Source organism: Pristis pectinata, chromosome 6 (assembly GCF_009764475.1).
Source record: "Pristis pectinata isolate sPriPec2 chromosome 6, sPriPec2.1.pri, whole genome shotgun sequence".
Taxonomy (NCBI): Eukaryota; Metazoa; Chordata; class Chondrichthyes; order Rhinopristiformes; family Pristidae; genus Pristis; species Pristis pectinata.
In genome coordinates, this window is record NC_067410.1 from 84,068,920 (window position 1) to 84,094,639 (window position 25,720).

The 25,720-nt window shown below is 39.9% G+C and overlaps 1 protein-coding gene and 1 long non-coding RNA gene across 7 annotated transcripts in view; one reads left to right on the top strand and one right to left on the bottom strand.

Annotated features, from left to right (window-relative positions):
- Positions 1-25,720, top strand: part of LOC127571219 (mitofusin-1-like) — a 68,810-nt gene that overhangs the window by 2,192 nt on the left and 40,898 nt on the right. For 2 of the 6 annotated variants that reach the window (XM_052017400.1, XM_052017398.1), the window contains exon 2: positions 19,446-19,567. The exons of 1 other annotated variant lie outside the window; for it this stretch is intronic. In XM_052017400.1, coding sequence (XP_051873360.1) covers positions 19,453-19,567 — 115 coding nt within the window. In that variant the 5' untranslated portion in view covers positions 19,446-19,452. Of the gene's footprint in view, positions 1-13,479; positions 13,671-13,721; positions 13,840-19,444; positions 19,568-25,720 lie in introns of those variants that run through there. 3 more of the 6 variants (XM_052017397.1, XM_052017399.1, XM_052017402.1) reach the window with 3 other exon arrangements.
- On the bottom strand, positions 164-13,139 carry LOC127571222 (uncharacterized). Its single transcript, XR_007956459.1, has 3 exons — positions 13,020-13,139; positions 6,921-7,014; positions 164-362 (listed from the first exon to the last, which is right to left on the bottom strand). It is a non-coding gene; the product is annotated as an uncharacterized LOC127571222 (long non-coding RNA).

Below are 25,720 nucleotides of genomic sequence, written 5' to 3' on the forward strand. Positions count from 1 at the left end.
TATATGTAGATCACATTTAGATGGAAAATAAACTCTCTGTGTGATCACTAAAACTACATGAAGTTACAAAATGATACATCACCAGGCTATCATAGCAACATTACCACCCCGATATATATCTGGAAAAAGGCTGTGAGTTATAGCAAATGACTGCAGGAGATTATCAACTAACTTGATGAAAATAAACCGAAAAGCCAATAACTGCAACTTCAGGTTGATGTTTCTTTAATCAAGGAGTTGTCAGGTTCGTTCACAAAGCTGGTTTCATCAGTGAGGATGTATTGGGAAGCAAAAAACTGCATTTGTTGGAATTCTGAAATGAAACCAGAAAATGGTGGAAATGCTCAGCAGGTCTGGAGCATCTGTGGAAAGAGAAAATGAAGTTAATATTTCAGGTGATGACATTGGTGATGATCTGTGCCACACAGGAAACATATTTCCCAGCTGGAAGTTAAAGTGTGTTAAAGTTATAATGTTAACTTGTCCTCAGAAAGACAATGTCAAGGACCTCTTGGGAAGTTTGGGATTCCCAAATTCGTACAACCTTATGTGGATGTCCCAAACTTCATTACATGGGGAAACATTAGCATCTCTCAGGAAAGTCAAGGCCATTATCCCTGCCATTTAACAAGCAATTCCTTTCCTTATCAACTTTAGAATGTTTCCTTCACACTTCTTTGTATTGAGCTGCATTTATCAATGCATTGCCTATTTTATATGTGTGCTTATGATCTTGTGTAGTTTTCGTCTTGCAATTCCTTACATACAAGCCAGATTGAGCAATGATGCCATAATTACTTCTCCTGAATGACATTAGTGAACCAATTGGGTTTTTACAATATTCCAGTACTTTTATGGTTGTTATTACTGATAATTGTTTTTATTTCCTATTTTTTATGAAATTAAGTTTTTCTGCTGGCTTGATTGAATTAGATGTCATATCTCTAGATCAACAGTTCAGACCTGTTGATGACAGTACAGTTATGTAACCCCTGTGCTGCCATGCCCATTATGGCAAAAGAAATTGCTTCCAACTAAGAGTTGGAAAGACTGAAGTTATTATCAACAACCCCATCACTGTTCTCTTGTAACCCATTCCATCATTCCTCCCCTTGTTAGCTATTTGAAAAACACATATACTGGCATCATGACATTGCCGGCACAGAGATTTCTGACCACAAATCTGCACCTGTGCCTTCATCATTGATGCAAAAAGGAGAGAAAAGGGTAGGGGTAGAAGTACAGGAAATACAATGGACATAGATGAGAGACCTAGTGGAGGGAAGTTCTTAATTGAGGAAAATGGAAGACAACAGGAGCATTGATATGAAAGGTAGCGTTAGAACAGAACATATGATAGAACTGGGTTAAGTGGTCACTATGCTTAGGTTTTAAAGTGAAAAATCTCAACAGAATTCTCCTTACTTTCTGTGTTTTAATTAGCATGGTCATTTATATTTCTGCACCCTTTTACCATTAAGTAGGAATAGACAGATTGTCAGGTCTGTATCCATTAAAAGATCTGTTCAGAATGTCTTTAGAAAGTATAGATGTTCCTGAGATTCTGCCAGTAAAGTGGTTTCTGTTTGTCAAGATTATATTACATTGCGCTATGATAAATAGCTTCCTTTTTTTCTGTATGAACATTTGCTGCTTGAGATTTACCACATTAACTACATTTTATAACTTTATAATGAATCTTTAGTTATGAAATGACATTAAAAGTTAATTTATAGGCATTCATAAAACTGTGAGGAAAATTAATCTTTTTGGTCTCTGAGCAGAAGATCTAATGACTCATTGAGTTCCATATGGTTTTTTTAACATATTGAGTTCCATATGGTATACTTTATTTATACAGCACGGTTACAGGCCCTTCTGGCACAATGAGCCCGTCCCGCCCATTTATACCCATGTTAACTTACTAACCTGTATGTTTTTGGATTGTGGGAGGAAGCTGGAGCACCTGGAGGAAACCCACACAGTCACGGGGAGAACACACAGACTCCTTACAGACAGCAGCGGGAATTGAACCCTGATCACTGGTGCTGTAATAGCATTACACTAACGCTACACTACCATGCTGCCCCTTTTGGGATAGGCTTTAGGGAAATATTTAAATGTTATTTGAACACAGCACATTCTAAGTAATGTTAATATTAAATTCTAAAGTACATTAGTTTGATAAAATTATTTGGGAAATACGGTGAACATTTTTAGTAAAGACCAAATAACATCATGGTTAATATTAATTTCTAAAGTGGATTAGCTTGTTAAAAATAATATGGAGTTTATGTTCAATGTACAATTTATAAAACATAATTGTGCCAAAAGTCAAAGATATTTCTAAAACAAAATCTTTTCTTGACTAAAGATTTTATTTTAAAATACTACAGAATATAGGAATCAAGAAAAGCATAGTAAAACCATTATGTTCCCGAAATATTTAATTACACGATATGAATAAAAGTTGTTATTGACATTTATTCAGTTTGCAACATATTACTTTTAATATTATTAGTCTATTATATATAGACCTTTTATTGGATTTAAAGCAATTAGAAAGTACTTAAAATCAATCTTTATATAACACTTGTTAATACAGGAATTTTCAGATTTCTGCATTAATAAATTGATACAAAAAGCTAACTAGGGAGTTTCATGTCCAATCAACAGGAGAATCTATAACCAAAGCTTTGTGAAAGTAACAAATATTTGATTAAATTGCAGCATTTAACTCACATCCATAATCTTGATAAGTGTTTTATTTTTTAGGATTACACTGCATAATTTTTAGCTGAAAACAATTTGGTGTTGTAAGTTAATAATACAGTAAGGGCAATACAGCATATAATGAGCATTGTACAACTATTATCTTTCTCAAAGCATTGATTTACTATTACTAATGACAAAGAGGAAATCCTAGTTAGCATTGCTTATATTAAGTATACCATTGTATAATATGAACATTACACCAGGTAATTCTAATAGTATTACACAAAAACACAATAGTATTACACAAACATTTTCATCTGTATGTAGTTACTATATACAAAACTTAAGGGCATTGTTCCATTTCATTGTCACAAATTTATGTCAATTCTGTTATGAATCCTTATATTAATATTTATAATTGACTTCCTAAATTTTCTTCTCTATCCTTCTCATAATAAAGTCTAACATTCTATTTGCCTTCCTAATTGAATTAAAATGATTCTGTGGCAGAAAGAAAAGAGTAATGTTTGATGAGAATTTTAGTTACTGGAGGGCTGTAAGCAGTGAAGTTCTGCAAGGTCCTTGCTAAGGCACTTGCATTTCATGGTTTAAGTAATTGATTTGGACTTAGATGTAAGGCCCACAGTTAAGAAGTTTTCAGATTATACCAAAATTATCAGTAGGGCTAATAGTGAGGAAGGAAATTTGAGTCTGATTTTGGGTGGGGGGGGTGGTGGGTGGGTGCAGGGGTGGAGTGGGGTGGTGAGAGAAAGTTCATGATTTTGGGTGCAGTGACCAGTTAAGTGCAGTGGCAGGGGCCTTGATGTAGTTAAAGTTACTGAAAACTACGGTTATCTTGCTTGTTCTGGACTATAGGGAATCATGCCTCTAAGTGGCCGCAATAGATATTGATTCTTCAGTAACAGCAGAATCAACTTCCCTAGGCAGAGTACTTTAGTCATTGTCAAGTCTCCTGCAGGTGGAGTTAATACAAAGGAAATCTGCATCCTTTAGCTGTTTCAATGGGGATGGGTTCTTACTGGGTTCTAGCTACTTGGCCACATAGATATTGGGTCTACGATCCTTCCATTTGGCAGCACATTCTGGTCCGATGATCTTGGAGAGATTTTTGAATGTGACTGAGGTTGGAATGGGACACTTCATTGCAGACTTTTGCTAGGATTTACCTATGAGAGTTCTTGGTTTGTGTTGAGATAACAACTATTTTGGACACAGGGCTTTTCTAGTGACTCATATTCTTAGAACGGTACCAATGAAGTCTCTATAATCCAGTCTTATCTATATATGTCACCAGGATAGTTATGCATGCTGGAGGAGGACTGTCATTTCCATGTAGTTGTATCAGCGATTGTGCTTACTTGCCAATAAAACAAATGTCAGAGTATATGCTCAAGGGTATTCTCACAGCTTGCTTGGTTGTTACAGATTCTGCCTGATTGATCTGTATGAATGGTATGCAAGACAAGCTTTTCACTGTACCTCAGTACATGTGACAATAATAAACCAATTCCAATGATGCCACACTTGGTGAGATTAGAACATGACAGCAGGAATCAAGGAATTGATGGACCCATTTCATCTACTCCCCTTACTTGTGTATCTGCTCCAAACCATTGCCTGCCAAGTCTGTTGCTGAATAATTGTTCCTTGGATAAGTTATGTTAGCACTCAAAACAGGCACTCACTCAGTGGGCCAAATCTCAGAAGTGTATTAAAATAGACAGGTTGGGTGGTTTGAGGGGTCAAAAGTAGAATACATTATTTATCATAGGATACTATAAAGAAGAGGTTCTTGGACATAATGTTCAATAATTCCTGAAGATGAAAGGTAGATAACCTCGTTAAGATACTTAACTTTATTTGGTTGAGGGAGAGGAATCAATTGCAGTTAAGTCACAGCTAGTATACTATATACCATACTAGTCACCAAACCTTAGAAAGCATGTGAGAACACTAGGAACACTGCAGAGATTTATCAGAGGTTTGTGAGGACAAGAGAATTATTGTCATGAAGTCAGACTATCAAGGTTGTTTTCTTTTGTACAAAGGGAGATTTAAATGAGGTCCATTAAATTATGAGAGGCCTCAACAGGTTAAACAGTAAAGATCTATTTCCTTTAGCAGAGAGGTCAGTAACTTGGGATCGTAGATTTAAATTAATTGGTAGAAAGATGAGAGGAATAATTTAAATATATAATTTAACTCAGTGGGTCGTGAGAGTCTGGAATTCACAACGTGAAAGGATGGTGGAAGTAGAAACTCTTACTGCATTTAAAAAGTACCTGAATGAACACCTGAAGAGCCAGTAACCTGCAGGCTATGGAGCAAAGGCTGCAAGGTGGGATTAATCTACAGTTTATTTGTAGTCAGCATGAGTGCAATTAACCACATGGCCTCCTACTGTCCCATTGATCTCTGCAATTCTATAACTACATAAAAAGGTGGGGAGAAAATGAATGTTTAAGGTGGTTAATTTGGTGACAATCAAGCAGGCTTCTTTGGACCTAGATGATATCCAGATCGTGGAATGCCATTAGAGCTGCCCTCATCCAGACAAGAAAGAGTATTCCATCACACTCTCTTAATTTGTGTCTTGTAGGCATTGATAAGGTTTTGGAGAAAAAGGTGGGTCAATCAACATAGAATACCCAAATTCTGACATGATCTTTTAAGGCCAATATTTATTTGGTGGGTCTATTTACATTTTGTGGGGGGGGGGGGGGTGTGGTGACAGAAACACCAATATTAATAATTGCATATCAAGAGGTATTGATTAGGTTCTTACCTTTTGGAAGACAACAGTTGCCTGGCAATCATCACTTCTTCAACCAAGACTTTGGCCAGCTTTATTAGTAAGAACTTTTTTGGCTTAACATCCATTTCTTTGATTATGCATTTGTGGAGTGCTTTGTGGTATCTTAATCTGCTTTAAAAAATGCAATATTTCTTCTAGTTTTGACTTCCTGATGTTTTTTTGGGAAATGGAGGAATTAGTACAGTGCTGCTATTGCATTTGTGTCACATGAATTGTTATGAAGGAATTTGGGTAAGGTAGCGTGCCAAAGGGTATTTTTAACAAATTTCAGGTGATCACATGATAAAATGGAATGAATTATTACTAGGTTAAGTTGTTCTGTTACTCAATATAAGTCCTTCAACTCCTTACTCAATTCTTTTTTCTCCCCTTTACCTTCTCTCTCCTCCAGTACGCCTTCTCCAACCTCTTTCCTTCTCTTGACTCTTCCCACCTCTCCCTCCTTTCTGGATTAACCACCCTTCTATTACTACTTAGCCTAAATAATGCAACTGATTTTGATTCTTCTAGTGTAACATTGAACAAAGTAATATGTTGAATGTGTGACAACAATCCATTTCTAAATTCTTTTTAAAGTCCTATGTGAGGGTTTGGGTTTTAAAATCTGTTTTAAAATGGCAACATTAATTTCTATGACCAGTAACACCAAACTGTTACATTTATGTAACAAGACAAATGGTGACATTTATGATATGAAATCACCTGTCAGTGACTTTAGCTCCATTTTATTAATGGAATTGTGCAGAAAACATTTATGTTTTGTAGTATCTATTGTTTTCTTGCATATTATTACAAGTACTATCACTCTAACTAGTCAGAACCAACATCAGAACAACTTTTATTGAAGCAACAAAAAAAGATGCTGGAGGAACTCAGTGGGTCAGGCAGCATCTATGGAGGGAAATGGATAGTTGACATTACAGGTTGAGACCCTTCATCTGGACTGAAAGATAGAGGGGAGATAGCCAGTATAAAAAGGTGAAGGGAAGGGATGGAACAAGAGCTAGCAAGTGACAGGTGGATCCAGGTGAGGAGTGGTGATGGGCAGATGGAGGATGAGAGAGTGGAAATACTGATAGAAGCTGGGAGGTGATAGCTGGAGCCAACAAAGGATTGCAGATGATGGAATCTAATAGCAAAGGAAGGTGGAGCACGAAACCAATTAAGGGAGGTGGGGTGGGCAGATGGGGCCAGTAGGGGAAGGGGACCCAGTGGAAGGAGTGTGTGGGTGATGAGCAGATGGAATAGGTGGGGGGGGGGGGGGGTGGAAGAAACAGGGAGATGGGGGTGGGGGGGCGGCTACAGTGAGTGTAGGAAGAACTAGGTAGATCAAGACAGAGAGAAAAGGATCAGAGGAGGAGCAGATTACCTGAATTGGAGAATTCAATGTTCATGCCATCAGACTGTAAACTACCCAGGCGGAATATGAGATGCTGTTCCTCTATTTTGCGTTTAACTTCACCCTGGCAATTGAAGGCAGCAATTCTCAAACTAAACAGCAGTGTCTGGTGCAGCATTGCATCAACGTTATACCATGAGTACATAGGGTTTAAAAGAACATATATACTACATACAGGCGACTCCCACATAACAGGATATTGTGTTCCTAGAAAACAGTCTATATCACAATTTTCTGTAACACAAAGGTGTTTCATCTGCGTGTCCATCAAGAAATACGAATTGAAAAAAAATGTTTTGTTTATTTACTTTTTTCACAAATTTTGTAAGAGCGAAATTTTATTCTGTATCCCCGATCTTTTAATAGTGACGTGAATTCTGTAAAGGTGAATTTCCATTACCTAAACTGCCATAATGCAGGAATTGATAGGATATTTATATATTGCAGGATATTTAGAACTAATTCTCAGGGATGAAAGATGAATGTATTATAAACTATGAATTCTTTAAAATTATTTAAGCCCAACTTAATTAAGACTGCAATTTTTAAGTCACCTGCTAATTCAGTGTCCATACATTATATAAAATGGCTATGTCTTCACCACCTGATTTTTAACTCTTCTTCAGATATCTGTATCTATTCACTTCTCAATTTTTTCTCTCCTTGTAGCCCTCAATACATTAATTAGAGTCTCTTCAAGAGACCACATGGAATATAAGTAAAAATGGTAAAAGACAACAGTACACACCCAGCTTCCCTGAATAGCAGAATCTGCAGGTTTAGCATAGGACTTATCAGAAAACTTAGAAATGACAGGAATAAAAACAGGAAGTGTTGGAAGTATTCAGTAGGTCAGACAGCTTCTGTGGAGAAAGAAACAAACCTAATATTTCAGGACAATGACCTTTCAGCAGAAGCAGGGAAAAGTTGAGAATCAAACATGTTTTAAGTTGTGAAGAAGTTGGAGGTGTGGAGAAGACAAAAAGAATTCCACCGGTGGAGAGCAAGTGGAACTGAATGACCCAAGTGATGGTGGTGCCAGATGAGAGAGTGTGGTGAAGGCTTGTTAAATTGCAGCTAATCTATCCAGAGGAGAAGTAAATAAGAAATAAATGGGAACAGAGAAAATACAAAAAAAAAGGGCTGAAAATGTGAGAAATACTGTAGTTGTTGGAATTCTGAAATAAATAAAAATGCTGGGAACATTAGCAGATCGGCATCTGTGGAGAGAGAAAAACAAAGTTAACATTAAAGAAGGATCACATTATCAGAACTGGCTAATTTTGATGCAAACTGGAAAGCTAGTTATCAAAAATTGCTGAATTCATTGTTGATTCCTGATAACTATAACTTGTCTTGACAGATGAGATGCCAATACATGAGCTTAATTTGGGCTTTGTTAGAATAGTGCAAGAGGCCAAAGACAGAAATCATAGTGGGAGTGGTATGGAGAATTAAAGGGACAGGCAATTGGAAGCTGAGGGTTGCCTTTGCAGACTGACTAGTGGCTTTTCTTCAAAGAGAGCACACTTCTCCATTGTAGAGGAGACAACATTATGAGTACTGATTGCACACTAAATTAGAAGTACTTCCAGTTGATGATTTTAGTATATTCAAGGTATTCACTGTTTCTCCAATCGCCGTTTCTGAGATCAACGCTTAATGCTGCATGTTGGCGTGTGCATGCTCTTGAATTCTCTCTCCACAGCACTGACTGAATTTATCTCAAAACTGAGATAACAGTTCTCAGATAATAGTCCATAGTTCTATTCCAGCCTTTGTCTCATTCCATGCTTCAACAAAAGGTATCAAAGACTTTAAATTTCAACAATTCTTGAATTTTGATAGTTTTCCGAATCTTTTTCACCTTCACTTTTCTCTGACTTCATCTCTCCATCCCTAGACTTGCCCCTTGATCTTCCTCTCTCTAAACCCAAACAGTCCTCAATAGAGACCTCAACTTCATTCTCCTACAACCTCATAGAAACAGAAAACCTACAGCACAATACAGGCCCTTCGGCCCACAAAGTTGTGCCGAATGTGTCCCTACCTTAGAAATTACTAGGCTTACCCATAGCCCTCTATTTTTCTAAGCTCCATGTACCTATTCCAAAAGTCTCTTAAAAGGCCCTATCATATCTGCCTCTACCACCGGCAGCCCATTTCACGCACTCACCACTCTGAGTAAAAAACTTACCCCTGACATCTCCTCTGTACCTACTCCCCAGCACCTTAAACCTGTGTCCTCTTGTGGCAACCATTTCAGCCCTGGGATAAAGCCTCTGACTATCCACACGATCAATGCCTCTTATCGTCTTATACACCTCTATCAGGTCACCTCTCATCCTCCGTCGCTCCAAGGAGAAAAGGCCGATCACTCAACCTGTTTTCATAAGGCATGCTCCCCAATCCAGGCAACATCCTTGTAAATCTCTTCTGCACCCTTTCTATGGCTTCCACATCCTTCCTCTAGTGAGGTGACCAGAACTGAGCACAGTACCCCAAGTGAGGTCTGACCAGGGTCCTATATAGCTGCAACATTACCTCTCAGCTCCTAAATTCAATTCCATGATTGATGAAGGACAATACACCGTATGCCTTCTTCACCATAGAGTCAACCTGTGCAGCTCATGAATTTCAAGCCCAACATAACCCTGAGCTCTATTTTCGAACACCTTCACCTCCACAACCATTTCTTTGGCCAGGAGTCTTCACTCAGACTGTGGACCCTTTCCTTCATCTTTGGAATCCCCAGTACAACTGGATCCTTCCATATTCATCACCAACTACCTACATGATATTAATGGTCTCAATTTTTTGACTGCCCTTATTCAGACTAACCCATGCATCTCTGAACTCACAGGACTCTGCTCACAAAAGACCAACTCTAACATTATTATCAAACCTGCTGACAAGGGCAGCGCTGTTGTTTTGGGAAACCGATATTTATCATGGAGACTGAACACCAGCTCTATGATACTTTCTCATACCTTCCTCCAGACCATGATCCGACCACTGAATATTAATTAGTCTATTGCCTCCTAAATTGTCACTGACTTAATTTTCTCTGGATATCTTCCCTCCATAGCCATTAGCCTCATTATCTTCCAACCTCAAACAATGTTCTTCTGCCTCCTCCAAGATCCACAAGCAGCACTCTTCTTGAAGACCCATTGTTGCAATTTGTTCTTGTCCCACAGAACTTACTTCTTCCCACTTTCAGTTTAACCTTTCTCCCTTGCCGAGTCCCTTCCCATTTATGTCTATGAAACTCTGAAACCCTCTGCCACTTTGAGTTTCATTTTCCTTATTCTAACCAGCAGATTTTTGTCATTGACATCCAGTCCTTCTACACTTGCATCCTGCACCCACTTGCTTCTTCTTTGACCAGAGTCAACATCCTTTACCTGACTGAACTCATACTAACATTGAATAATTCCTTTTACTTCATTCACTTAATCCAAACCAAACTTAAAAAGTTATTGGAACCTGCATGGATCCAAATTATGTTTCTTTGTGGGATACATGGAACAGTCCTCATTTCAGACCTGAAAATTAAAAAACTGCAGATGATGAAAATATGAAATCAAGACAGAAAATGTGGAAACATTCAGCAGGTTCGGCAGCATCTGTGGAAAGATAAATAGGATTAATGTGGCAAGTTGAAAATTTTCATCAAAACTGGGAAAGAGAAAAAAACCAGTCCTTCCCAGTTCTGATCAAAGATCTTCAACCTGAAACATTAGCTCGTATTTTCTTTCCACAGATGCAGCTTGACTCACTGCATGTTTCTGGCATTTCTGTTTTATCTTGTTCAGTCCTACCTAGGCCCCCACCCTCATCCCTGTTGCCATCATATTGATGACTGTATTGGACCTGCTTCCTGATCTCATACAGAACTCAAAACTTTCATCAACTTTCTGACAATTGCCTCCTTATTTTCACTTTCAAATGGAGCCTTCCTTGATTTCTCCATCTCAGGAGTTAGTTTAGTGACTATTAGTTATTACACGCCAATAGACTCCCAATAGCTAACTTGACCACACCTTCTCCTACCCTAATATAATAATAATGATAATATTTATTTATTAGTCACATGTAAATCGAAACACACAATGAAATGTGTCTTTTTTGCATTAACAACCAACACAGTCTGAGAAAGTGCTGGGAGCAGCCTGCAAGCTTCTGGCACCAACATAGCATGCCCACAACTTCCTAACCTGTATGTTTTTTGGAATGTGGGAGGAAACCGGAGCACCCAGAGGAAACCCACACAGTCACAGGGAGAACATACAAACTCCTTACAGACAGTGCTTCCTCTAAGGATTCCATCCATTTTCCAAGTTTCTCCAACTCAGTTGGAGGGTTTGGCATTTTCTGCTTTGGCATTATTCTGCACTTCCAGCAGCTGCAGGTTTTTGCTTTCAGAACCCACAAAGCTGGATTAGGAACAAGTCATTCCTGGCCTGATAAGAAAAAAGTGACAAATTTCTACAGCCAGCCTTTTTATTATCTGCAGAAACATAAATATATAAAAATTGCAATTAAATTCCAAATATGTGCCCTGGTCTACTATCCCTAGCTATTCATTTGAAGACTAAACTTGGTCTTGACTGCTTAGAGTCATAGAATTGTACAGCACAGAAACAGGGCCTTAGGCCCACCACGTCCATGCTGACCTTTTTGCCCATCTACACCAAGCCCATTTGCCCACATTAGGACCATGTCCTTCTATGCTTTGCCTACTTAGGTGTCTGTCTAAATGCCTCTTGAATATAGTAATTTTATTTGATTCCACTACCTCCTCTGGCAGCACTTTCCAGATCTCAATCACTCTCCCTGTAAAAAAAAATCTTAACCCTAAGGTCCCTTTAGAAACTCTTACCTCTCACCCTAAAATTATGCCCTCTTGTTTTTGATATCCCTACTAAGAGAAAATGATTTTGGCTGTCTACCAAGCGATGCTTCTCATAATCTTATATACTTGTATCAGGTCACCCCCTCAGCCTCCTTCACTCCATGAAAAACAAACCCAGCCTATCCAATCTCTCCTCATAAAGTCCTCCAACGCAGACAACATCCTGGTGAATCTCCTCCACACTCTCATCAGGGCAATCGCATCCTTTCTATAGAGTGGCAACCACAACCATAATATACACGAGGAGCCAATGGGGAGGCAGTAGATGGGGCAAGGTTCTTAAAATTAAGGTTGATATCCCATCCCGTCATAGTGGCCCGAATGCGGGCACACACATATAGGGGCCTTTGAGTTAAAATCTACAACTTTCCTTTGTTTCTCTGTTATGAGAAGTTGCTTCGCCACTGGTTTAACACCGAAAAAGTTTGAATAAAAAAAGGTACCATATATATTTTATAGTAAAGCACGTTTTTGATCAAATATTTACCCTGTTGAAATTACAATATAAAACATGTTGAGTGCCTATTATGTTAAGCAAGATCAAGTAAATAAATGCCAATATCCAATAAAAACAGGGTATCTATAATCACATGACTCCCCGGTATTATGACATGAAATTATTACCATTCATAAAGTTACTCACTTTAAAACTGCACTAAGGATTTCAGACCTTGACTAGGTGATAGCACAAACAGGGAGGAAGCAGGTAGAATGTCACTGTATCGTCGTAAAACTAACCGTGGTGAAATTTAATCCGTGTTTAAATGCAAATTGGACTCACGCAAGCTAACTTCTACGTGGATTTATGCCCTTCTGCATATTGAATGGGTATTCGTGATTTCTTTTTTGAAGATTGATGGGTGGGAGGGCTCGATGCCCTGTTGAGGGAGGGGAAAATACCAGCGTTACTGGCGTTAAATTGATTCACGTAAATATCATCTTGCAAAGCTATCGCTAAAATTACCGCAGAAATATAAATGCATTTTTATAAGCTATGTCTTTTTTGATACTTCTATTGGTTTGCACCTGAATAAATAACACACTTCCTTTTCACCTCAGATTTGTCCCCCTCTAACCAGCAGGTCAGACAGGACATTTCTAATTAATGATATTACTTCAAACACTAAATAGTTAGGATCGAAAAAAAATACCTTCTCTAAGTAGAATTTCTTATCCTTCACTCACTTATTAAGCCTGCCACATTTGGTACTGTGTGGGTTGATACCGGGGAATCCGATGCTGATTGCGACATGGCATAACGTGCACTGCCAGACCAATCGACACAACCAGGCCATATGAGTGGCAATGGTGCTATGGCTTTTAAAAAAAAGTTAACACTACTTAATGTATTTTCCATAAATGTAAAAATTTTGCAATGTTTAGTCTTCTGTGTGTGTATATATATATATATATATATGTAATATATACATAAAGTTTATTTTGAAATAAATAAGTCCTCCCGTTTTACGCCCGTATGACTGCAGGTTATTTAGTATAGGCGTCTTTAGAACAAATTTCACCCTGTTTTTTTTACCATATGGACAGAATAGGTTTTTAATAAAGTAAAATGATTTAAAAAGACTAAACTTGAATCCGCAAGTTGTCCCTTGGGAGTCAATAATGCACCGTGCAAACCTTCCTATTCGCTTATCACCGCACACGCGGTCGTGCACGAGATACTTCCTTCGGAAGCGCGCGCTCGTGCTCGGGAAAGTTGCCTGTGCTCGTGCACGGCGCCTGGAGCCTGTGTGGCTGCGGACGGCCGCAGCTGAGCTGTACTTTAGGTTGTGTCGTGAGATGAGGTACGTGGGGATGGGGGAACGAAAAGGGCTGTAAGTGTCCTGAGGATATTAAGATGGTGATGTGTTGGTTCTCGGTTGAACAGTGATTCTTTCAGCTGCCGTCTGGCCACTGGAACGATCTTTCACATCACACAGGCCTACATTAGGCCTTGTATAGCACGGTAGGAAAGTAAGTGAATTGTTGGGAAATCCATAAACGTTGGTGTGCACACTAAGTAACAGAATGACATTATATATTGCATTGAGTTTTAATAGATTTCCTTGAGCCTCATTAACACCGTAGTTAAAGATACTGGGAATGTGAAGAGTGTTTACCATGCAAGAGTTCTGGCAGTTGGTCACCCTAAATAATGTTGCCCCCTGATTTAGTGGTAACACACAGCTTCCCTAGTTCCTTTCAAATTTGTAACTGGTTCTAGGTCTCCAGAACTTTAATATACAATTAGGATGGGGATTAGGGTCACTATCATGTAACTATCAAAGTAAGTGAAAGTGAACATGAAAACTTTCCATGAACAGGTGTTGTCGTTGCAGTTTTGGACATTTATTGGATGTACTGATGCAGTCAGACTTTAGTTGACAGGAATAAATATTGCTTTCTGTACATTGGTAAATGAGTGAATTCTCAGCAGCCAGGTCACTTGTTAGTTTAATGAATGTGGGGTCATATTTGTCACTGATAATGCAAATTGGCTTTAACTGTTTCCTTGACTGTGATTGCAAAGTAATGAACATCAATAATAAAGTTTTGAATAAATGCACTGTGATAGAGGGGATGTCATTTGATCGTTACCCTAGTGATGGAAGTAACAGAACAATGGGAGAGGCTGGTGTTTTTTATGTGCTTAGGTTGAACATGAAAGTAGGAAGATTTGGTTACATGAGAATACTATAATGCTTCAAATAATTAAATCATATATAAATGTGTACTGAATTCAATGAAGCAACAGAGTTAACATTTTAGTGTCTGCCAGATCACGACTGTCCCTTCCATTTCAATATGCACTTCCTTCAATGACTTCAACAACTCCAGGATTGCAGCAAATCAGGACAATACTGCTGGATACCAATATGAGCTCTTTACCATATCTCCAGTCTCTTACCAGAATTTTTTCCTTCAGGTTCCAACATTGCCAACCTCTCTCCACCTTTAACAAAACTTTAATTCTTGCTTTTATGACTATCAAAATTCAATCAATATCTTTGCTTTCAAATTGTTTCAAGGTTTCGTTCATTGCCATTATTACATAAAGTATAATATCTTAATATCTTTGTCTCATATCTTTGCTTCCTTCCCAGCTTCCTGTTCATGTTGATAGTTTCTTTCAACTGGAATTCCCTTCCATCTAGTGTTCCCAAATGTTTGTCATGTTCCCTGCATCTCTTTAATGTTTTCCATTTTGCTTTTTCTGCTTATTTAGGATTTATCACTTTCTCTTGTTCTTTAATTGCTTTATACTGCCATTCCCTATGTGAGCTTGCTTAGGAAATACGCACTTTAATTCATCACTTTTGAGGAAAGTAACTTGTGCAGAACTTTATATTAGGAAATTTACTTTGTGGAGGAGTATTCACTGTAAGCTAGATGTTCTGAGTAAAGAATTGACTTTCAGGTTGAATAGGTTTATCATCATTGTGTACTTGCAGTTCACAATTTTGCCTTCATTCACCCTGTTTTTAATTTCTATAATTTTAGTATGCTTTTTAAATGTATTATTCCTTTAGAACAACTAATGTAAATCTTTAAAACACTTCTATCGTTGAAAGTGGCTACACAGGTAGATAGGGTGGTTAAGAAGGATTATGGAATGCTTGCTTTCATTAATCGAGGTATTGAGTACAGGAGTCAGGAAGTTATGGTGCATCTCTATAGAACTCTGGTTAGGCCGCATTTAGGGTATTGCATGCAATTCTGGTCACCTCACTATAGGAAAGATGTCGAGGCTTTAGAGAGGGTGCAGAGGAGGTTTACTAGGCTGCTACCTGGATTAGAAGGCATGTGCTATCAGGAGAGGCTGGACAAACCTGGACTCTTCTCTGGAGCAGCAGAGGCTGTGGGGTGATCTGTTGGATGTGTATAAAACTATGAGGGGCAAAGATAGGGTGGACAATCAATATCTTTTTTTTCCCATTATTGAGCAATCCAATACCAGAGGGCATGCATTTAAGGTGAGAAAGGGGTAGGTTCAGAAGAGACATAAGGGGTAAGTTTTTTTTTACTCAAGAGTGGTGGATGCCTGGAATGCATTGCCTGATAGGGTGGTGGAGGCAAATTCATTGAGGGCTTTTAAGAGGAGGTTGGATGGGCAAATGAATGAGAGGAAAATGAAGGGATGTGGGCACTCTGTAGGTAGGAGCGATCAGCTATGTTGGCACAACATTGTGGGCCGAAGGGCCTGTTCTATGATGTACTGTTCTATGTTCTATCACTTTAAAAGATTTTGTGTTAAGTCTATAATGATATCATTTTGTTATTCAAACTATTGTGCTGCAGGGTCAATCACTGTCCATTCTCAGGTCAAACAGACTCAAATTTATTTTATTTTTGAGTAGGAGCCATGGAGTTATACAGCACAGAAACAAGCCCTTCAGTCCAACTCATCCATGCCAACCAATTTGCCTACCTGAGCCAGTCCCACTTGCCTGCATTTGGCCTATATCCATTTAAACCTTTTCTGTCCATGTACCTGTCCAAATGTCTTTTAAATGTTGTTATTGTACCTGTGCCTACCACTTTCTCTGGTAGCTTGTTCAACATTCCCACCAACCTCTGTGTGTGTGTGTGTGTGTGTGTGTGTGTGTGTGTGTGTGTGTGTGTGTGTGTGTGTGGGGTGGGGGGGGGGGAGTTGCCCCCAGGTAAAAAGTTCCCTTTAAATTTTTCCCCTCTTATCTTAAATATATGCCCTCTAGTTTTGGCCTACTTTACCCTGGGGAGAAAAGGACTGTAATCATTCACCTTATCTAAGCTTCTTATGTACCTTGATAAGGTCACTCTTCAGCCTTCTATGCTGCAGGGAAAAAGCCCCAGCCTATCCAGTCTATCCTCATAACTCAACCCCTCCAATCCCATTAATGTTCATGTGAATCTTTTCTGCACTCTTTACAGCTTAATCCCATCCTTCCTAGAGCTGAGTGACTAGTACTGCACACAAAAATCCAAATATGGTCTCACTAATGTCTCGTACAGTTGTCACATAACATCCCAACTCTTGAGCTCAGTGCCCTGACCACTGAAGACAAGCATGCCAAACGTCTTCTTCACTACCCTGTCTACTTGTGTTGCCACTTTCGGGGAACTATGTACTTGAACCCGAGGTCTCTCTATTTTACAACACTCTCCAGGGCCTTGCCATTAACGATTGCAAGTCCTGCCCTGGTTTAACTTGCCAAAATGCAACATTTCGCACTTGTCCAAGTTAAGTTTCATCTGCCATTCCTTGGCCCACTTTCTCAGTTCATCTAGATCCTTTTGTAATCTTAGATAACCTTCTTCGTTGTCCAATACACTACCAATTTTGGTGTCATCCACATACTTAGTAACCGTGTCAACTATATTCTCATCAATATTGTTAATATGGATGATGAAAAACAGCAACGATCCCTGTGGCACACCACTGGTCACAGGCCTCCACTCTGAAAAACAATCCTCCACAGCCACCCTCTCACTCCTTCCGCTAAGCTAATTTTGTATCCAAATGGCTAGCTCACAGTGGATTCCATGCAAAGGCCTTGTTAAAGTTCATGTAAATAATGTCCACTGCCCTGCCTTCATCAATCCTCTTGGTCATCTCTTCAAAAAAAAACTCAAAATTTGTGAGACATGATTTCCCATGCAGAAAGCCATACTGACTATCCCTAATCAATCCTTACTTTTCCAAATGCAAGTAGATCCTGTCTCTAAGAACCCCCTCCAGTAGTTTTCCCACCACTGATGTTAGACTCACTGGCCTGTAGTTCCCTGGATTGTCCTTGCTTCCCTTCTTAATTAAAGGCACAGCATTAGCCACCCTCCAGTCTTCCAGTACCTCATTTGTGGTTAATGATGATGCAAATGTCTCTGCCAAGGCCCCAGCAATTTCTTCCCTAGCTTCCCACAATGTCCTAGGATACACTTAGTCTCGAGTGACAGCCTAAGACTACCAGCACCTCCTCTTTTGTAATGTGGATATGTTCCAAGACATTATATTCTTTTCCCTTAATTCCCTAGCTTCCATGACCTTCTCCACAGTAAATACAGATGAGAAATATTCATTTCAGACCTCGCCCATCTCCTGTGGCTCCACACCTAGATCCTTAATGGCTCCTATTCTCTCCCTAGTTGCCCTTTTGCTCTTAGTATAGAATCTGTTGGGATTCTCCTTTACCTTATCTGCCAAAGCTATCCAATGTGGGATGGGCCCTTGTGCCTTAAGTGAGGACCTCTCTCAGACTGCATAAAGCATAATCAGAGACATGGTTACAGCATCTTGCAACATCATACAATGTGCAAACATTTTCTTGTCAACACAGAGCCAATCAGATCAAGAGGACCTCATGATTAATTGCATATGATATACCAGTCCTTCTTGATCACCCTGTGCCTTGCAACCCCTACTTCCATCAGAACCTTCCATAAGTCGGAAAATTCACAAAAATCTCTCTGGTAACCATATCTCCATAGTATTGTAATGAAAAGCATCAAAAACGTGAGATTGTTCTTTCTTATCAATCTCTAAAGTAGAGAGAGAGAGGGGGGAAACTAATCTCTCCATTCGTAGGAGCAAATGTATGTACGTGTGTCGGACATTTGAATTCTTTAATAGTATGGGGTCTCATAACCAGGGATGACTTGTATTCTCTGTTGATTTCTGGTGGGAGTTAGGTTGTCTCTGGATCCATCCCTCTGAAGTTAGCAGAGAATTATACTGCCATCTCTATCCTTATCTGTCTACTATCCTGTTTCCTCTGACTGCAGACTCTCAAGGCTTAATTTCACTAGGTACAGACAGCAAGCATGCACCATTCTTTTCTTGCATATGTGGTAATTAACCCTTGCTAACTTGCTCTTACTCTATTATTTTCCCCTTCACACACTTAAATTATTGGCCTGTGGATGAGTATAGCTTCCAAAGAGTGGTTTATTTTTATTTTTAGCCACTTTTGGTAAGGTTGTGATCAGAAAAATGAATGATTAAGATTTAAATGTGAAAATACTCCTATAATGCAAACCTTCCCTGTGATTACAGCCAAATTGCACCTGAATAATGTAATACCAAGATACTATGGAACCTGAAAGTCTGAAATTTAAACAGAAAAAGCTGGAAATATTTCTGTGGAGAGGGAGAAAGAGTGATAACATTCAAATAACTTGAAATGTTTATGCTGTTTCTCTCTCCTTAGATGCCAGTCATCTGAATGTTACAAACATTTACTGTTTTAATTGTATCTAAATAATTTGATTTTATTACATTCCATTATCTAAAGCTAAATATGTATTTTGTAGAATAAATCCAGTTATGTCATTTTTTAAAATTGCTATGTCATTGTTGGCCATTCCTTCACCTCTAATGTTCTACGCCCTGGAATTGTCTCCCCAAATATTTGCCTATAATTTATCTTCCTCACCTTCTTTAAGACACTCAAGATTTACTCTTTTCTGTTTTACTTTTCCTCCTGTGGCCTGGTGTCCTTTGAAATGCTTTGGGGTGTCTTGTTATGTTAAATGTGCTCTATATAAACAAGTTGTTGTTGCGTTAAAATAATTTTCTTTCACTTACTAATGAGTTTTGTTTACAGTCAAACCATGGCAGATACTAGTTCATCTCCACTGAAGCACTTTGTACAGGCTAAGAAGAAGATTAATACCATTTTTGAACAACTGTTGGACTATGTTAATGAAGGTGCAAAATTTATTGAAGGTAAATGGTGAATCAATATTTTCATAGATTTAATAATTGTTAACACATTGGTATTGGCATTGCCTTATTATTGTCACTTTTACTGAGGTACAGTGAAAAACTTGTCTTGCATACTGATCGTACAGGTCAATTCATTACACAGTGCAGTTACATTGGGTTAGTACAGAGGCATTGACGTAATACAGGTAAAAACAATAACAGTACAGAGTAAAGCGTCACAGCTACAGAAAAGTGCAGTGCAATAAGGTGCAAGGTCACAACAAGGTAGATCGTGAGGTCATAGTCCATCTCATTGTATAAGGGAACCATTCAACAGTCTTATCACAGTGGGGTAGAAGCTGTCCTTAAGTCTGGTGGTATGTGCCCTCAGGCTCCTGTATCTTCTACCTGATGGAAGAGGAGAGAAGAGAGAATTACCTGGGTAGGTGGGGTCTTTGATTATGCTGGCTGCTTCACCAAGACAGCAAGAAGTAAAGACAGAGTCCAAGAAGGGGAGGCTGGTGTTAGTGATGCGCTGGGCTGTGTCCACAACTCTGCAGTTTCTTGCAGTCCTGGGCAGAGCAGTTGCCATACCAAGCTGCGATGCCTCTAGATAAGATGCTTTCTGTGGTGCATCGATAAGAGTTGGTGAGTGTCAAAGGGGACAAATCAAATTTCTTTAGCCTCCTGAGGAAGTAGAGGCGCTGGTGAGCTTTCATGGCCGTGATTTGACCAGGACAGGCTGTTGCTGATGTTCACTCCCAGGAACTTGAAGCTCTCAACCCTCTTGATCTCAGCACCATTGATGTAGACAGGTGCATGTAGACTGCCCCCTTTCCTGAACTCAATGATCAGCTCTTTTGTTGACATTGAGGGAAAGGTTGTTGTCATGACACCATCCCACTAAGCTCTCTATCTCCTTCCTGTACTCCAACTCATCACTGTTTGAGATACGGCCTACAATGGTGGTATCATCTGCAGACTTGTAGATGGAGTTAGAACAGAATCTGGCCACACAGTCGTGAGTGTATAGGGAGTAGAGTAGAGGGCTGAGGACGCAGCCTTGTGGGGCACCAGTGTTGAGAATAATTGTGCTGGAGGTATTGCTGCCTATCCTCACTGATTGCGGTCTGTTGGTTAGTCAAGGATCTAGTTACAGAGGGAGGTGTTGAGTCCTAGGTCTCGGAGTTTGATGACAAGTTTGCTTGGGATTATTGTATTGAAGGCAGAGCTGTAGTCAATAAACAATAGTCTAACGTAGGTGTCTTTACAGAGCTGAGTGTAGGGCCAGGAAGATGGCGTCCGCTGTAGACCTGTTTCGGCGATAGGCGAATTGCAGTGGGTCAAGATTGTCTGGGAGGCTGGAGTTGATGCATGCCATGACCAGCCTCAAAGCACTTCATGATGGTGGATGTCAGAACCACTGGTCGGTAGTCATTGAGGCATGTTACCTTGCTTTTCTTCGGTACCAGGATGATAGTGGTCTTCTTAAAACAGGTGGGAACCTGAGATTGAAGCAGGGAGAGGTTAAGTATGTCTGCAAATACTTCTGCCAGCTGATCAGCACAAGATCTGAGCACGCGGCCAGGGACACCGTCTGGGCCAGATGCTTTCCTCGTGTTCACTCTCCGGAGATCTTACATCCTCAACGGTGACCACAGGTTCAGTTGCATTGGAGGCTGTCAGGGTGGGTGGTGACAATCCACTTCTCTTCTGTTCAAAATGCGCATAGAATGTGTAAAGTTCATCAGGAAGGGATGCGCTGTTGTTAACTATGTAGCCTGTCTTCGTCTTGTGGCCTGTTATGGCATGTAAGCCCTGCCATAACTGACGGCTGGTCTGGGACTCTATTTTAAGTCGGTATTGCCTCTTGGCATCCCTGATAGCTTTCTGAAGGTCATATCTCGATTTCTTGTACAGATCAGGATCACAGATTTGTGTATAGCAGTCCTCTACTTCAGTAGGGAGTGGATCTCCCGGTTCATCCATGGTTTCCTGTTCAGAAAGTAACAGATATTGAACCATAACTTGTACGTTGTAAACTGAAGTTAGTATTGTGAATAATTTATGTGTAATTCAGCAGTGGGCAATAAATATATTAGGCTTGTTTAACGTATTTTTCTGACAATGGTTAGTGCTGATGGTAGACTGTAACTGTACACTAAGTATATTAAGGTTCTTTTGATCCCACCAAGAGCTTGGAAAATACCTTGCTGTGTTCAACATCTAACTGAATAATACTTGGTGAGCAGAAATACCAGTCCATTCATTTGATTCCCCTCACTGCCACCCGTCTCAGGCTGAAGCAGCCTATCTGTAGCTGCAGCAAATTGTTTGGCCATGTGGAATTTCTTTCTATCCCCAAGACTACCTACACCTTTTAAGATGGATTCTTGAGCTCCCAATCTACCTCATTATGGCCTTGCCTTTTATTGCCTGCCTCCACTGCACTTTCTCTGTAACTGTAACACTTTATCCTGCATTCTGTTATTGCTTTCCCTTGTACTACCTCAATGCACTGTTGTAATGAAATAATCTGTATGGATGGCATGCAAAACAAAGTTTTTCATTGTACCTCGGTACATGTGACAATAATAAACCAATTTACCAATTAATATTTCTTATCCCTTCTATAACCCTTGTTCTGCTGAAAGCCTCGTCAATGATTTTTGTTACTTTCAGATTTAAATATTAAAATGACCACCTAGCTGGCCTTCTATTATCTTTAAACTTCAGATTATTCAAAAATCTGCTGCCCATATCCAAATTCACACAAGTGTCATTTACCTAAAACTCCTGGACCACCAGTATCTCCGTTTTTAAAATTCATAATCTAACACTTGCAAGCTGCCAGTTACTGCATAAACTGCTTCAGGTCAGAAGTTGTCCCTTTTGGCAGAATTGTTTCAGTCATTGAACCAGCATTTCTCCAACCTCCTGCTTGCTGATGAATTAGATTCCTTATTGTGCCATTGAGCTAATTTGGGGGTGGGTCAGAGGAGGGTGGGAAGTGGTGACCATTTCTCAATATTCCTGGCACAGCTTTGCTTTTCACCAGTCCAGTCAGCACCAAGATTATCAGCGCATTGGATAGCGGGAGGGATCTGGACAAGCACCCCCTCTGAGCATCACTTCTCTTTTTCTTTAGGTTTATCCAGGATTTGCCTCGCACAAGATTGAAAGTTAGTAAAATCGGAGTCATACAGCTCAGATATAGGCCCTGTAGCCCACCATGTTTAGGCTGACCATTGTTTATCCATCTGTACTCGCGTCAGTTGTAGGGAAATTGCTGGAGAAAATTCTTAGAGATAGGATATATGAGCATCTGGAATCCAATGGCTTGATTAGGGAAAGCCAGCATGGCTTTGCGTGGGGCAAGTCATGTCTTACTAACCTGGTTGAGTTTTTTGACAAGGTGACGAGAGAGGTTGATGAAGGTAGCACTGTGGATGTCATCCATATGGACTTCAGTAAGGCATTTGACAAGGTCCTACATAATCGGTTAATCAAGAAAGTTCGAATGCATGGGGTCAATGGTGAATTGGCTGTGTGGATCCAGAACTGGCTTGCCCATAGAAGATGGAGGGTGGTGGTTGAAGGGACTTATTTGGGCTGGAGGCCTGTGAGTAGTGGTGTTCCTCAGGGATCTATACTGGGACCTCTGCTGTTTGTGATATACATAAGTGACCTGGATGAGTATGTTGATGGATGGGTTAGTAAGTTTGCAGACAATAGCAAGATTGGAGTTGTGAATAGTGTAGAAGACTGGTGACGGATACAGCGTGACATAGATCAGTTGCAGGTGTGGGCAGAGAAATGGCAGATGGAGTTCAACCCAGATAAATGTGAGGTGTTGCACCTTGGTAGGACTAATGTCAAGAGGCAGTACACTCTCAAGGGCAAGACCCTTAACAGTGTTGAAGAGCAGAGAAACCTTGGGGTGCAAGTCCATGACTCATTGAAAGTGGCTACACAGATAGATAGGGTGGTTAAAAAGGCTTATGGAATGCTTGCATTTATTAATCGAGGTATTGAGTATTGGAGTCAAGAAGTTATGATGCATCTCTATAGAACTCTTGTTAGGCTGCAGAGTATTGCGTGCAGTTCTGGTCACCTCACTATAGGAAGGATGTTGAGGCCTTAGAGAGGATGCAGAGGAGGTTTACTAGGATGCTGCCTGGATTAGAAGGCATGTGCTATCAGAAGAGGCTGGACAAACTTGGGCTCTTTTCTCTGGAGCGGAGGAGGCCGAGGGGTGATCTGTTGGATGTGTATAAAATTATGAGGGGCATAGATAGGGTGGACAAGCAATATCTTTTTCCCATTATTGAGCGATCCAATACCAGAGGGCATGCATTTAAGGTGGGGGGGGGGGGGGTAGGATCAGAACAGACGTGAGGGCTACGCCTTTACTCAGAGTGGTGGATGCCTGGAATGCGTTGCCTGTTAGGGTGGTGGAGACAAATTCATGGGGGCTTTTAAGAGGGGCTTGGATGGGCACATGAATGACAGGAAAATAGAGAGATATGGGCATTCTATAGGTAGGAGGGATTAGCTACATCAACACAACATTGTGGGCCGAAGGGCCTGTTCTGTGCTATATTGTTGTATGTTCTCTACTGATCAAAACTAAGCAAGTGGGAAGCCTTCTATGCCTTGGTGGTTCAAGTGCTTGGTAGGTCCTGCTTAAGTGTTGTGGGAGTTTCTGCTCCACCAAGCCTTCGGACTGTGCATTCTAGATTCCAGTTACTCTCTTGGTGAAAAGAAAATCTTTCCTCGTATCCCCTTTAAAATGTCTAATTACCTTAAGTCTATGCCCACGGGTTTTGTACACCTGTGCTGTGGGTAACAGTTTCCTACCTTCTATCCTATCTATGACCCTCATAATTTTGATTAGATTGCCCCTTGGCCTCCTCTGTACCAAGGAAAATGTACCTAGCCTGTCCAGCTTCTCCCCACAGCTGAAATGCTCCATCCAGGCAATATGCTGGTCATTCTCCTCTGCACCCACTCAAGTGCAATGACATCCTTCATATAGCATGGCAACCAGAACTGCACACAGTATTCCAGATGTTGCATAATTGGTATTGGTTTATTATTGTCACTTGTACCGAGGTACAGTGAAAAACTTGTCTTGCAAACCGATCATACAGGTCAATTCATTACACAGTGCAGTTACATTGAGTTAGTACAGAGTGCATTGCAGTAGTACAAGTAAAAACAATAACAGTACAGAGTAAAGTGTCACAGCACTGATGTTTTATAAAGTTGTACCATAACCTTCCTGATCTTGTATACTCTGCCCTGGCTAATGAAGGCAAGTATTTCATATGCCATCTTAATCAACTTATCTACCTGTGCTCCCAGGTTCAGTGATCCTTCAGAAATGTATTTTGTTTACACTGTTCTTAAGAACATGTATTCACTAGCTCCATGTTGTTGATACTTAGTTTCTCCCTGGAATAAAAGCCACAAATTAAATCAAATTTAAGAAAGGAGTTTAGTGGAAACTCCAGTTTTAACTCATTAATTTGTTTGGGAATTTTTTTTTCAACACACCACTTCTGTAATTCATTGCATGTTGGATTACAAACAATATGCATAAGTGACAGATCAATGCAAGACTCGGCCCATGTGTGGGAGAAATGAGAAAAAAAGTCTTGAAAGTGTTGGATATGTGAATTCCAATGAGGCCAGCACAGCACTGGTTTTGTCAGTGAGATGGACTGCTGAATTCTGTCAGGTATTCGGCAAAATAAGTGGGAGTTTGTCAAATGGTATGCTGTGTCTGTAACAGCAAGGAGAACGACAAGTGGCAAGTCAGAAGATCTGGTTTCTAATGTTCAAATTCCTGTATGCCCTCTCCTTCCTTTTTCTTTAACCTTCTCCCATGCTGGCTACTTGTACTTCACCGATTTCCTTTCCTTTCCTTTACTTATTGTCTGATGTCTAAGGCTCAAGATCTTGAATTCTTTCCCTAAGCCTCTATCTTTCTGACCAGATTTTAAGACCATCCTTACAATCTACCTCAGACCAAGTTTTAGTCACGTGCTATAGTGTCTCCTTTGAATGTGTCTTTTTTTAATCAGATGATTCCCAATTTGCTTTGAGGCATTTTACCTTGGCAAAGATGATTTTTAAATATGACATCTTTTTTACTGAGTCTCTCCATGA